General features: G+C 36.1%; 1 protein-coding gene across 9 annotated transcripts in view; it reads left to right on the forward strand.

Annotated features, from left to right (window-relative positions):
* The window catches only part of DMD (dystrophin), a 1,947,932-nt gene that overhangs the window by 1,437,758 nt on the left and 494,317 nt on the right, over nt 1-15,857 (forward strand). For all 9 annotated transcript variants that reach the window (XM_064483309.1, XM_031445593.2, XM_064483311.1 and 6 more), the window contains one exon: nt 14,980-15,191. In XM_064483309.1, the coding sequence (XP_064339379.1) occupies nt 14,980-15,191 (212 nt within the window). The remainder of the gene's footprint in view (nt 1-14,979; nt 15,192-15,857) is intronic.

The following is a 15,857-nucleotide window of genomic DNA, read 5'->3' on the forward strand; positions in this document are numbered from 1 at the left end:
TTACCTAGACTCCTATCTTAGCATCGTACTCTGTTTTTCTGCATTTTTTCTTGCCCTCCCCTCTGATCTATTTTATAATGAGCAGTATGACTAATCTTTTGAAACCTAGATCAGATGGTGTCACTTCCCCACATGAAACCTTTCAGTGGATTCCCATTGCACTGAGGACAAAGACCAAAATCCTTACCATAACTCACAAGGCCAGTGGGAGCTATGAAAGTCCTCTCTTTTAGCTTTTTTTTTTTTTTCCAATGAGTGATGCATTCAGATAAGTAGATTCTATTTTAAAGACATGGATTCCAAATGTATATAAATATTGAACCGGGTAGTTTACTTACAAAATGTTTATTATTCCTTATGCAGCTTTGATTTTGTATATATTCTAACTCAATCTCAAGCACATAGTAGATTCTCAAGAAAAAGCTTGTAATGAATGAACGGATAGACAAAGGAACAAATAAATGAATAAATATATAAAAATAAATCATTATCAGATAATCAAATGGTTCTTTATAAGAACTTACCAGAATATAAGTATAATCTTGCTTAAGACCAAGTTTAGGCAATGTGTGTGTGTCTTTCTCTTTATTTTGGTTAAAAGGCATCAGTTTTACATGTTTTTAAAGGATTTTGCTCCCTTGATGCAAATAGTGTAGGCACAATGCTATTCTATTTCTCATTTTAAAGAAAATAGTACTAATACCGTATGTTTGTTGGCAGCTTTGCAGTTTATAAAGCACTTTTCACAGAGATTACCTCATTTTAAATTTCTCTCTTTCTTCTTTTACTGTGGGAATTCTGTTTAAGAATTTCCTTTTAAAATTAAAGCAGTTGCGCTATTCTGTTCCTGTATTTCTTAGCCATGTGTTTAACCAAGGTACTATCTTTTTCCTGGGTCTTTCTTCTCCAGATGTATAGTTATAAATTACCCAGAGATAAATGGAATAGTAGAAGCAATATATAGAATTTTTATTGTTTCTTAGAAACTCAAGCATTTCACTTTAGGAGCTGCTGTACTATTTCACGAGTTGCTGTACTAATGTTCAATGTTTATTTACATATTTCTTATGAAATGATTTTGTCACTTGAATTGGGATCATCTAAAGAGAGAGTTACCTTTTATTTCCTCCATATTTCACATCGTTTACTGTAACTTTCACGAGTTGCTGAGGTTTAAATAAGCAAAGATTATCTCAAAATGGAGTCTCAGAAGGGAAATTTGAGACTTTCATACACCTTCCTTTTTGACTTTTAAGTCAACACTTTATATTTTATGATCACTGATCCTGTATTTGTCTTCATAACCGTACATGTGTTAACTGAACTAGAATTGATCTTTTATTTATTTTTGAGCTCACATTTTGCTTTTCTAGAGAAGCATTTGAAGGGATCACTTGAGGCTATATGTTATTCATTTCCGTTTTTCCTTCTTAATATAGAAGCCCCATTTTCACAAAATCTAAAAGATTTGAACGTTGATTAAGTGCATTTGTTATCTCTTGTATGTTGGTGATTATTTTTGTTTCTGCAGTAGCACATAAATTCTTGCTTGTGACTTAAAAGCTGTATTTACCTTTCCACACTTTATACTCCACTCATGCCAAACTTACATTGGGCTCTGAGTATAAAAACGCATTTCCTCTCCTCAAGTGACTACCTTTCGGTAGATGAGACAAACAAGAAATAGACAATTGTCAAGTAGTGAAATGAGTGTATTCAGAGGTAATGATGTGTGCTTAGTGCTCTAGAAACCATAAGGTGGGATACCCTACTGAAGCCCCTGAATCAAGGCTTGAGTGGAGCAGGAGAGAATGGTCAGGAAAAAATGACTAATAGCAGTGACTTTTGAGTAGAGTGTTGCAGAGTGAAAAAGGGTAGAGGATATTCTGGGCAGAGGAAAAGCATAGACACATGTGAGACATGTGGTAACGTGTAGAGGACTCTTCCGTAGCTGTAAATCTGGAGTATAGGGTTCACAACAGGCAGTAGAAGTCAAGAAGCTGGAAATGTACACAAGGGCCACATTACAAAAGATCTTGTCAGTCAGGTAAAGAGTTTTGAATTTATTCTGACAGCAATGGAAGGGTGACATTAAAGGTATTTCATGAGTGATGACAGACTCAGCTTTTTATCTTCAGAAGTTTTCTCTGATCAGAGTATTCAAGACAGATGAGGGGTGCAAAAGGTTAGTATTAAAGCAGTGATTCTCAGTCCTGGCTGCACATTAGAATCACTAGGGGGAGCTTTTTTAAAAAGCCAGTACCTGGACTCCACCCCAACCCAATTAAATCAAAATCTTTCAGAAGAGAGCCCAGACATCGGTATTTTTTAAAGCACCCTAGTTGACTCAGATGTGCAGACGAGGTTCTGATTCACTAAGTAAGAGAGAGCATCAGGAAGCTTTTAATTAAAACAGTCTAGGGAAGAGCCAGCTGGATGATAGAGAGGTTAGAAGAGCCATTAAGGAGGTTGAATGAATGACTTGGCATCTTGGTTAAAGGATAAGGTAGAAAGAGGAATCAAAATGATTGGTAGGCTTCTCCTTGAATGCCTAGGTAGAGGAACAGATGTGTGTCAGTGATTAGGGGAGAGGAAGGGTAAAGATGGCGTGATTAATTTTGGATATGTTGAATATTTAAAAGGGATTTTGTAGGAGTTTGGCTTTGTGAATATGGAACTCAGGAGAGAGTTCTTAGGTTAAAACAGGAATTTGACTATGATCGTTGTAAAGGTGGTAAATGAAGCAAGTTGATGAACTCACCAAGGAGCATATGTAAAGTGAAAAGAAAAGAAGGTCAAAAGGAGACCTCTAGGGAATAGCAATGTTTAAAAGTTGAGCAGAGGAGGCTAAGGGGTGACAAAAGAGGTAGAATAAATACATTTTTAAAAATCTTGCCATGTTGATCAAAATGAGAGGATTTCAAGGTCTTATATGTGATGGCAAGTACTGAAGGGGGGTCTGGAAAAAGTAAAGACTTTAGACTCTCCAATGCTGTAGTAAATTGAAGGTTTATTATTACCATCTTCAAAGGTAATTTCTTGTGGCAAAAGTCAAAATTCAGTGGATTGAAAGAGGGGTGTGAGATGTGGAAGTGGAAATGGTGGGTGTAGACCAGTGCTTCTCAAACTTTAATGTGCATACATGTGACCTTTGGAATCTTGTTTGAAAATGCACATATTGGTTCAGTAGGTCTTGGGTGGGGCCTGAGATACTGCATTTCTGGTAGGCTCCCAGGTGTTGCTGATGCTGCTGGTCCACAAACCATCCTTTAACTCTGGTATAAACCGCTCTGTCATGAAGGAGAAAGACATAGGATTAGCCAGAAGGGGTGTAAAGCCAAAAGGTAGTATTTTCTTGTGTTTTTTGTTTTCTTTTTAGTTGAGGTTCTAGACTGAGATTGAAGGTACAGGATGGGTAAAAAAACAGAATCACTTCTCTTAGGAGGTGAAAAAATTTGGAATGCTGAGTACAGGGAGAGAATTAGGCATGGATAGGAGAGACACCTAAACCTGAAGAGAGGAAAATACAGAAAAGTCTGTTAGATAATATCTGGCATTCTGCTTTTTAGCCCATGACTTCTCCTCAAGGAATTATTTTATATTTATTTTTATTCCTTAACTTGATTGGCTGGACTGTGGAGTGTGCTTGTGAGGGCAGTAGTGAGCCCACTTTGCTTTTCAGGTGTAACTTGGGTTTTCTGCACCCATCAAATAAAAGTTTGAGTGAAAAGGGGGTAGGGGTGAAATTCAATGTGTGTACAGGGATGAGAAAATGTCTTTTTTTATTCTACAGATGTAGAAAATATTTATATTCCAACAAATGCATCAATTTTGGTGTGCAAATGTACAGTGATGAAATGGGTTTTATTGTGTGCATTGCATGCTGGTGACACTATAATAAATCGGTGGTGCTGGAATTGTGATAGTCCCCTTTAGCTCCACCTTAATGAACTCTTGCTGAACACTTTCAAGTTGTTAGTACTTTATTTGCTACATTTGGCACTTAATTAGTTGATGGCTGAGGCAGGCTGGACAGATGGATTGTCCTGTGATATGTTGTGTCTATATCACATTTAGATTATTTCTTAGTGAACTAGGATTGGAAACTGAAATATTTTTACATAACTATAGATCAAGCTTCTCTCCCAACTTCAAGCTTTCGTCTCAACTTGTAGTTGCCCCTGGCCAAAGGAAGCCATTCTTTTTTTTCCCCCCAGTTAATTCATTTTAACAATCAAATACATCACCTTTTAATATCTACCTGTTTATGTAATTAAAAAAATAACTTACATGTTCCATTATGAGTGGATGTTCGTATTTTCCTGTAAATATAGGACTCTCTAATCATTGGCAAGAATGCAACCCTCCTTTTACCTCAACTCATCTTTCAATACGGGAACCAACACACACTTCCCTATGTTTCATAACCAAAACAGGAGAATGAGCTTTCTTCAGAGGACTAACTCATTTTCTCTGTGAGAATATTCAGCGTACTTTAAAGGAGGTAATAGGATCTTTGACAGTCTATTGATTAGGAAATTAATAGATCTGCCTGAATTCCAGCTCCAGCTCTTCTCCATACACATTGGATGTGACTTTAAGCAAAACGTTGTCATTTTTGCTCCTGTAAATTCTGTTTACTACATTTTAAACTTCTATATTCCACAGATGGTATTTTGTTTCTTAATTGGAAAGTGACCGTAGTGACTTAAAAATGTGTTTAAATAGTATGCTGCTTTGTGCTTGCTATGAGAGAGCATTTTACCTAATATTTTATTACGAAAAATCCAATTGCACAGCAAAGCTGAAAGAATTGGAGAGTAAATGCCCCTGAACCCACCACCTAAATTGTGATGTACCGCTTCATCCCTTTTCTCTTTCCATATCCTGATTAATTTCTGATGCATTTCAGAGTGCATTTGGAGACATCAGTACTCTTTACCCCTAAATACTTCACCATGCATATTAGTAACTAGAGCTCAGTATTCATTTATAGTTCTTTTTGTTTATTTGCTTGCTTGTTTGTCTTTTTTTGTGGCAAAATTTACATAGAGTCAAATGCATAAACCTTCTGTGTACCATTCAATGAGCATTGATGGTTGGGTACACCTGAGTGACTCACGCCTCTATCAAAATACAGAAAAATACTATCACCCCAGAAAGGAAAGAACTTTTGGATGTTAACTAGACATTGTGGTGACCACTTTACAATACATACAAATATCGAATCATTATGTTGTACACATGAAACTAATATAAAATTATATGTCAAGTATATCTCCGTTAAAAAAAAATAAAAGAATTTTTTTTAGGTTGTCTTGAGTTTATTTTAACTGAATTTTAACATGACTGAGTATTAGCTTGCCAGACTAAATCATACAAAATGGTCCATCCAGGGGAATGGATGTTGATACGCTGTTTGTTCATCCAGGAACTGGATTGACTGAGTTCTTCCCAGTAGTCTTGTAAGGTAAGCTTCCATGTTTGACAGAAACATCAGGGAACATACATTTCACATACTGTCAGAGCTGGAAAGAACCCTAGGGATCATGATTTGAAAAGTCCAAGGATGTTAGACAAAAGCACATAACTGCGTATTTTTAGCCGTGTATTTAGGAGCCAAATACTCTGCTCATTGCCTTGTGTCCATTATTTCCTTCATCTTCGTAGATTATTAATCTTCTTGTTATTATCCCTATTTTACAGAGTAAACTGAGTGTGAAAAAAAAGCATGAAATTGCTAATCTTTGCCATGTTCAAACTAAGCTTAAATGTTAGATGTTTTTAACTTAGTCATTTATTCTGAGTCTGTCTTCCATGAATGTAAAACTAAATGCTTGGCTGTTGCTGAATTCTAGCTTTTGGGGGATTCAGAGAAGAAGCAGATACTCAAATTAGTCTTAGCATCTAGGACTTAATCATGTGCTTGTAACTCTCCTCTCTTCAACTTTTTGGTCTGAAATACCTGAGACATTTTTTTCTGTTTGCACAGCAACCATATTCCTCCTCTCCTGTTCCTAACTAGAGCAAATGCCTGTTCACACTAGATACATTCAACTTCGTGGTTAGTATATTTGCTTCTTCCTCTTCTTTTTTTTTTACCCTGTGTGTGTGTGTGTGTACATATATATATATATATATTTTTTTTCCCTACTGAAGTATAGTCAGCTTACGATGTGTCAATTTCTGGTGTACAGCATAATGCTTCACTCATACGTGAATGTACATGTATTTGTTTTCATATTCTTTTTCACAATAAGTTACTACAAGATATTGAATATAGTTCCCTGTGCTATATACAGTATGAACTTGCTGTTTATCTATTTTATATATATTAGTTAGTATCTGCAAATCCCAAACTCCAAATTTATCCCTTCCCCACTGGTAACCCTAAGTTTGTTTTCTATGTCTGTGAGTCTGTTTCTGTTTTGTAAATAAGTTCGTTTGTCTTTTTTTTTTTAGATTCCACATATGAGTGATATCATATGATATTTTTCTTTCTAATTCTGGCTTACTTCATTTAGAATGACATTCTCCAGGTCTATCCATGTTGCTGCAAATGACATTGTTTTATTTTTTATGGCTGAGTAGTATTCCATTGTATAAATATACCACAGCTTCTATATCCAGTACTTTGTTGATGGACATTTAGGTTGTTTCCATGTCTTGGCTATTGTATATAGTGCTGGTATGAACATTGGGATGCTAATCTTAGCAGACCTTCTTCATTTGGGAAACATGAAAAACATGTTATTTTTTTAAAAACATTTTTAATGATTGAATTTGGATTTATAGAGGCTTGGTCCAGACTCTTAGGGAAAACCAGTCTTCTCTTCCTGGCCAAAGTGGGTCTTAGCTGTCCTGTTTTTTGGGTTTTTTTTTTTTTTCTTTTAATTGAGTTATAGTCAGTTTACAGTGTTGTGTCAATTTCCAGTGTGCAGCATAATTTTTCAGTTATACATGAACATACATATATTCATTGTTGCATTCTTTTTCACTGTGAGCTACCACAAGATCTTGTGTATATTTCCCTGTGCTATACAGTATAATTTTGTTTATCTATTCTACATAGGCCTGTCAGTATCTACAAATTTCGAACTCCCAGTCTGTCCCTTCCCACCCCCCTCCCCCCAGCAACCTTCCTCTTCTTAATGGGTTTAAGTTGAGACATCTCTTTGCAGAGCTTAACTGTAGATAAGAGTTCTACAGAACAATGTTTAAATTCCTTGTGGAAATAGGAGGAACAAATCTTAATATTTCCTATAACTTGGGTTATTATTTGTACTTTCCTTGGTTCCTTATAAATCTTTGAATGTCAACCATTGAGATATACTCATATTACTTATGGTATAGTTTTAGCCTAACTTTATGCAGGAGTAGAATAATGATGGTGTCTTTGTTTTCAGTTCCCTTCTTGATGATGCCTAACATTTTGTTGACTGTTTTAGCCTTAAGGAACAGGCTATTGTGATTCCCACATCTTTTTCCTGATACTAACAAATAATTCAGAGTTAATTGTCTTAACCTCAATTGGGAAAATTTTTCTTATAGTTGACCACAGTTAAACATATGTCACTATTTACCCATTCAAATGACCTCAAAAGATTTACCTGCAGTTTAGCTCTTCTAGCTCAGCATTTTCTACCTGGAACTCTTGTGTATTCTGTGGAATCATTGAGATCCACAGTGTGCTCCCCCTAGCAGATTACAAATGTTTGCTGATGGCTGTAATCTATTGTTTAGCCTCTGTACAGAGATGCAATAACACCTTGCTTTAGTGGGGTCCTTTAACACTTTTATCCATTACTGATTTTTATCTTCACAGCAGTTCTTTGATTGTGCAACTATCATTATTTCAGCTTTGCAGTGGAGGAAAATTGAAGTTGTGGTGAATCAACTTTTGCAAATTAAAATATCTGTTTCATCACAAATCCAGGGCTATGACCCATTACTAACTGCTGTGGAAGGTTTCTTTCTAAAACTTAGTCACAGTAACTTCTAATTCTCAGACTGTAACTTCAGTGCAGAAATTGCAACAGAGCTGTTCTTTTTTCCATAGCAATGTGTACTTAAAAAGGCAATCATTTCATTTTTGTAAATAACATTTTTTTCCCTGGGAGAAATATTGAGGGAATTTATATCAGTCAAGATTGTATATCGATAATCAAACATAGCTAGCTTAAAAACCTGAAGTGAAAGATTGATTTAGTACTCAATCAACTGAACTGTTTCTTTCTGTGCAATATTGTGGTTCTTAACGTGATTGCTGAGTTTCCAATTTGACACTTCTGGAGTTCAGTAAATCAGGACACGTGCTGAGTCCCACCCAGTCTGTCATCCTGAGTCCTAGCACTGGTTATTTATTCCCTTCATTCTCCAGCATCTACTTACTGCACAAATCAGTTGAGAAGCTTACCATGCTAGACCTCTGAGAGAAGAAATGCGCAATTTGGGTAGCTCTTCAGTTATCAATATACACAGACTGTCTGAGTTAATATGCATATATTTTATTATTATTTAGCTTTTATATGTCAGATGAATCTGGTATAAATGTACATCTACAGTATGGGCTCTAGTGACCAAGTTCCTTGCCATGAATGTCTTTGTTCTATCAGTAATATCCTAGATGAAGTGTTGTAGTAAAGGTGGTGAAATCCTGTAGTTTGAATCATTGCCCAGTTATGGACATTTACCAGGTCTAACTACCATGATGGTCCAGTTCCAAGATAATAGGACCAAGATAATAGAATAACAGGTTTTCTCGGATGGTCTTCAGGTTTTATGTGTCTTCAGATTTTATGTTTCCTTTCATTCCTTGACAAAATGAAATAGATATAAAACTTGTAAAATTTTCTTTTGTATATGTTCTGCAGGATCTACTCTTAGGATAGCTATATCAACCAGTTACACTGCCTGGTTCTAAATTAAATAACTGATAGCTGCTTCATTAGTCTCTATGTACTGACTTGTTTCTGTGAGTCTAGTCTGGTTCACGGTCCAATGACCATTTCTAAAATGTTCTTTATTACAGAAATCTAAGTCCTAAATTGTATTGTGTTCTTAGCAAAACCCTTGCATCTCATTATCATTCATATCTTCCAAAGTGAGACATATTTCACAAGTTGCAACCCTTCTGAAAAAGATGAATTCTCCAAAGCTTAATACATTTTACAAATCAAAAATATTTTAGTAAAATTTTATTGAAGTACAATGTGCATAAGGAAGAATGCATATAACATAAATGTCTAGCTTGAGGAATGTGCACAAACTGAATACAGCTGTGTAAACAGCACCCAAAGCAAGAAACGCACAACTACTGGAACATCAGAAGTCGCTGTCATTATCTCTTTCCGTGACTACCAGTCTTACAAGGGTAACAACTATCCTGACTTCTATAGTCATCTTACTTTTTCCTGGTTTTCTACATTTTATAAATGGAATAATACAGTATTTCCTTGGATTTGGCTGGCCTCTTTCCCTCAACATTATGTCTGTGATTCCCTCAACATTATGTCTGTGAAATTAATATATACCGCTGAATATAGTTGTAGATACTTAATTCTTGTTGCTGGATAGTATTCTATTGAGAAATACACAACAATGTATTGATCCATTTTATAGTAGATGGGAATTTGGATAGTTTGCAATCTGAGGAATCTTCTAATTTAGTACATGTCTTTTGGTGAATATAAGTACACATTTTTCTTGGATATGTACCTGGGAGTGGAATACAAGTCAAATAATATTTTAAAATATCTTTGCCAAGTTGACTAGAGAAATCTTACGTGTATGCTTTTGTAAAGAAAATAATTTCTCCATAATTTCTACTCTGCAAAATGGGGTCTCACATATGGTTGGTTATTTCACAAGGGGCGTTACATCTGCTGACTGTCTTTCTAGTATTCATCTAATTGTACTTATGTTAATAACAATATGATAGTTTATTGTTGTTATTATCCTCTGGAGCTCAGTGTGTTTCAACATTTGAAAATGCCCATAAAAAATACCCTTATCTGTTACACACATGTGCTTTTCTGTTACTCAGTCTAAGATTTAATTAAAAAGACAGACAGAGGCAAAAAGACATGCCAACAGATTCTCTCTGACCTACAGTTTATTTTAAGTATGTTAGAGATCATTGATTAGTTTTGGCTCTTGGGGTTCCTCCACACATTCATACCTTTTAATGTATGGATTTTTTTTAAATCAGATGATAATATTCTAGTAGTAAACATGATATTAATGATGTTTTACACAAGAAAATATGATCGATGTAAAGGCATTAAATCAGAAACAAAGGATGCCTGAAGAGTATGTGTTTGCTTATAATAGAGATCATGAAGTGTGAGAGGAAAATAGAGGGAAATGTGAAAGACTAAAGCCAGTGTTCAAATTATATGAGTTTGAAATGCAACTAAGAGACAATGACTGCTTTGAAAAAAAGACTCAAGGTCCTGGGCAGGGATTACCTTTGGAAGTAGCATTTTTATATTATTCTATACAAGCATGGATAATTGAAGAAGTCTACATGTACAATTCATTTGGCAGTTATCAGAAGTATACCAAGTGCCAAGCACTGGGACGTGTACTAAGGAATTTTTTAAGTGAATAAAATTCAAACTTAGACTAGATTCTACCAGAAGAAGACCTTGAAATAATGATTTGAATGACAGTGATTTTCTTTTATGGTGATTCCAAGAAGTACCAGTAGGGGAGTAGGACAGTGGAATATGTAAAGGAAAGAAGCTAATAATTGAGCCAATTATTGAGCAGATTATTGCTGTGGGCAACTAGACCCCAACCCTGTTGAGTGAAGTTTGGGAGATAGTGAAAAATACACCTCACGGTTGTCACTCACAAGGGGCAGTTTTCTCCCAAAAGTCTTCCATCACTGGCTGATTCACTTGTCAATTCCCTACGATAAGATTTCTACCACTCCAATAAACTCATTTTCTGTATAGTCTTCAGGAAATTCCATGTGGCCAAAGCCATTGGATACTTTCGGCTTGGGCTTTAGGAAGTCTGACTGGGTCCAAGTGTTGGCTCTACCACTCACTATCTGTATGACCTTAGGCCAATTCTTCAGCATGGTCCCTATTTCTTCATCTGTTGAATGAGGAGAACAGCAACAGTAATAACAATAGAAACAATGATACCTACCTCGTAAGATTATCATGATGATTATGAGTTTATACATGTAAAGAGCTTAAACAGTACTTTGAGCAAAGTGGATATTCAAATAAATGTTTTATTACAATTTTTATTAGCTCTTGTGACATTTATGGCATTTAAAATGGTTAACCACGCTTGTGTTTTTGAAATTCTTTCTTGTCCATGTTTCTGTGGAAGTACACTTTTCTGGTAATCCTCCTACTTCTCTAGCCGGTCATTCATCTATTGACTACTTACGCTATATTCTGTCTTTATGTGTTGTATTTTCCAGGACTGCCATCTTTAACCTTCTGTTCTGCTCAATCTATATACCATACCAGTGAGAATGTATTCATATTGACGGCTTCAGTTTTTACTTCTCTACTGATTTCTAATCCTGGATTTCTGTCTCCCAAAACACACAGCTTTGCCATAGCATCTTCAGTCTAACTGACTCAAATGATAGTCATGTGTGGATGATCCTCAAAACTTTCTGCTGAATAGGTCCCAGATGGAACTTACTGTCTTTTCCCTAGAAATTCTGACCTTTCTTCTTTGAGTAAATTGTGAATAACACCTCTGTCTAAAGGCAGCAACCAGCCAGAAGCCAGGGAATGTATCCTAGACTCCTTTGGGAGTCTTAACCTCATGCCTGATATCCAGTAGATGGTAAATAAAATGGTAACTGGCAGGATGGATAGACTGATAGATAGGGGTGCATGAAGGGGTAGATGGATTGTTGAGTGAATCGGTAGCTTATAAATCTATTTCGTTAAGTATTATCTCATTATCATGTGCAGTTGAAAGTCAAGGATGAGAAAACACATCTTTAGTGGGATGTACACCCAATGAATCATTTTATTTTGCTAAATTAGACACACATGACCCTTTTGGGCTGAAAACCTTCATTGCTGTGATTGAATAAGCATTCAAATGGCGTGTTTGTCTGAAGTAATGGTCTAGGCTACAAAAATTTTCTCCTTTTCCACAATTGAGAAATACCTGCCCACATGATAGAAATAAATTCTTTATCTCTTTCTCATATCAAGTGATGATGGCCTTCTAAAGTATATAGATCATATCTACCCTACTCAGATGAACTATAGGATGTACAAAATATTCGCTGGCATGAATACAAATGGTTTACTATGTTTACATCAAAAATGCTAGGCATTCTAAAAAATTTGATAGCACAGTAAAATGTCACTAATTAGGGCTGATTAAGGCAAACTGGAATCAGATTTTTAAAGGAAAATCACTTTTATTATTTTCAAATACATATAATATGTGTATAACAATAGGCAAAAGAAAAAGAGAAGGTGCCAACTATGCATAATAAAGTAGCCTATTAAGATAAGTTGGAAATGGTTTGTATATCAGTTGTTTGGGATATCAGTTGTTTCTATGATTGATAAGAAAATGTTTTGAAACACTTAAAGATTTTTATTTATATATTAAAACAGCTTTTTAAAATAATAGCATGTAAACTCGTACTTTTGTAAACTAGAGATTGAATAGAAGACCAATTGGTAATGTGAACCTCAACTATAATAAGTGCTACACTACCCAGTAGGGCAACAACAGCAATGCAACAAACAAAAAAGGATGTGCTCAAAGATTATGAGGAGAGGTTGCCATTTAAATGGAGGCTGACGTGGTAACCAAAGTTGGAATATAGTATGTTGACTGGATTTGCAATGCATAGCAAACACCCAAACCAAAATGAACCCAATAAAAACAATACCTGTAACAAGTACCACTTGCTTGGTTTTACATTCTAGATACCAGATTCTTTATTTCATGTCACAATCACTAGTCTTATAGAGTCTATTTAGTCCTGATGATTATTTACAAAATATCTCAAGTACTTCTTTAACTCATAACTTCTCATAACTTTAGAGAGGCAACAACAGATTTAATTAAGAAGGACTAAATCTGCATCATAAAACAAGCACAATTTTACAATACTGTGCTGTATACCTTTTATTTGTCCATCTATAGGCAGTCTTTGCCCTGCTCTACATCACTCTCTACTCTGGGAGGCTGATCTGTCATCATTGGTCTCCCATGCCCTCTGACTTCCAATTGGTTTAGCCACTGGGGAGCCCTAGTAGGAAATTGAAGAGAAAGGGCAGGGAGGTCAGGATATTTATTCTCCTCATTCCCTATCCATGAAGTTACTTCAGGTTTACTGGGTCCCTTGATAGAAGGTTACCGTGCTTCTCAATGCAGCTTTTCCTCGTGTTTCTCAGCTTCTGGGCACTTCTCCCTCCCCTGATTTCTTGGTCCTAGATATCATAACATCTCCACTGCTGCAAGGCCTAGTTTCTTATATTATCTTTGGTGATTTTCCTACACCCTGATTATGTGTAATTTGTTCCTTTGTAAATAAATCTCTCAGGTTATCCAGGCCAGATCACAGAGGAACATGTATATCAGCTAAGACATTCCAGAGGACAGTGGGGAGACATTGAAGGGTTTAAATGAAGGAGTGGTGAGATCAGATTTATATTAGTTTTTACCATGTCTACAGTTACAATTTCCAAAACAGGAGTTACATTGGAAAACAAAGAGTTGAGGCGGAGGCACTGTGTAGTTATTTGCAGACATGTAGGCCAAAAATGATAGAGCTTTGCAGTGGCAGTATGTGGAAACAGGAAGGGAGTTCTATACAAGAGAAATTAGTAACCAGTTTTATATGGTGTTTGGTGAGGCTTAGGGGACAATCTGGAATTTCTGTCAGATTCCTTGCTTAAGGGAGAAAGTGGATGGTGGTTTTATTTCTTGTTTTCTATGGCATTATTTCCTCTTTATGAAATCAGCTTAAAGAAAAGTTTACGTAGTCCTCAAAGAAAAGAAAAAATAATCTGGTCATGTTTATTTTTAATATTCCAAAGTAAAGTATTTCAGAGCAGGATCTATAGGGAATCTCCATCTTTGACTCACAATGATACGAAAAAATAGCCTCAGTATAAGCCTGTCCTATTTACAGAGTATAACTGGCATGAACTCTTAGATATTGTTACAAGATGTTTCCAGTATACCTATCTGCTGTTGCATTGCCCCAGGAAAATGTTTTGAGAGCAAGTGATTTATCTGAGAGTTGAGAAAAGTGTCAGTAGGGGAGTGAGGAAGTGAGACAGCTAATGCAAGGCAGCCGGTAAAGGATGGTGCATAATCAAACAGGTTACAACTGTCAACCATGAGAGCTTTATCCCACCGGCATAACTCGGGAACCCTTAGGAAACACATACGTCTGTTATCTTCTCTAGCATGAAGGGTGCTAGAATATTCACACCTCAGTGCCTACCATCAGTCACTGGTTACAAGCTGCTCCTGGGAGGTAGGGTGGCGGGAGAGGGAGGAGGGGAGTCTCATTTCCTTGGTGTATCTAGCCTGCCATTTAGATGGCAGATCAGACTCTTTTTGGCAACACAAAGCCTTAAAGGAATGAAGTGTCAGTGATGGAATTGAAAGTCTGGCTGTTGGACTAAAGTAATAGGGGCGAGGGGATTGGGGCATTCTGCTATAGGAGCTTTCTAAATTGATTATTCGTGTTTGGTTCCATAGATTAAGATTAGACAGAATTAAATTTTGACATATACTACTGATGTTCTAGGTCACCTTCAGAAAGTTACTGTAACGGAAACTCATGTTTGCCATTGAAAAAAGTAAGGAATTCCTTTGTCCGTCATCTGAGCTGTAACACAATGAGCAATTTCTTTAATGAGTAATATAAAATGTGAGATAATATTTGGATGTTAAATTTCAAATGTCTTCTCTACACTAGCATTTACTCCCACATACTCATTTTTCTTCCTATTCTAGTTGAAAGAATTCAGAGTCAGTGGGATGAAGTACAGGAACATCTTCAGAACCGGAGGCAGCAGTTGAATGAAATGTTAAAAGATTCGACACAATGGCTGGAAGCTAAGGAAGAAGCTGAGCAGGTCTTGGGACAGGCCAGAGCCAAGCTTGAGTCATGGAAGGAGGGTCCCTACACAATGGATGCAATCCAAAGGAAAATCACAGAAACCAAGGTTAGTTTCAAAGATAAGTTCTTAAAATAAAATATACTGGATAAAATTATACCATGGATTAAAATTTAATGGGCTTTGATGTACACTTATTAAAAGAAAATGTAAGCTGGAATGAACAGTGGTCTTTTCGGTCAAAGGAAGGTAGAGCTAAGAGGAAAATTGATGGTTAATAATCTTAATTTTGTTTAATACTATAGATATAATGAGCTGGTTTTCACATTGCACCATCTTTTAAGATTGCTTGAAAGTTGTTGTACATGCTTATGTAGTAGCATGAAGTCAGTCAGATGGGCTTAATTCCTTCCTAGAGAAAGTAACAGGTTTACTCCTTCCTACTTCATTTGAGGGCAGTGAATGGAGAAGGGAAGGGTGGGTGTACGAATAAGGCAGGGGGAAGTTGTACTCTCACTTTCTCCTCCCATCCTCTGATCTCCAGCCCAACTTCTTTCTCTTTCATCTCTTCTTGCTCTTTACCCTCAAAACGTCGTCATATATTTATCTACTTAATAACCTAGAACTCTTCAGGATGAAAGAAAGAGAAAAAGGAAAAGAAAGGAAATTTGTTTGACTATGTTTTATCAAACACTACGCATGGTATTCTACATATACTTAATCATTTCAAGCCTCCTATGTAAAGATCGGTTGGGAAAGACCTTAAATGCTAAA

This window comes from Camelus dromedarius, chromosome X (assembly GCF_036321535.1).
Source record: "Camelus dromedarius isolate mCamDro1 chromosome X, mCamDro1.pat, whole genome shotgun sequence".
Lineage (NCBI taxonomy): Eukaryota > Metazoa > Chordata > Mammalia > Artiodactyla > Camelidae > Camelus > Camelus dromedarius.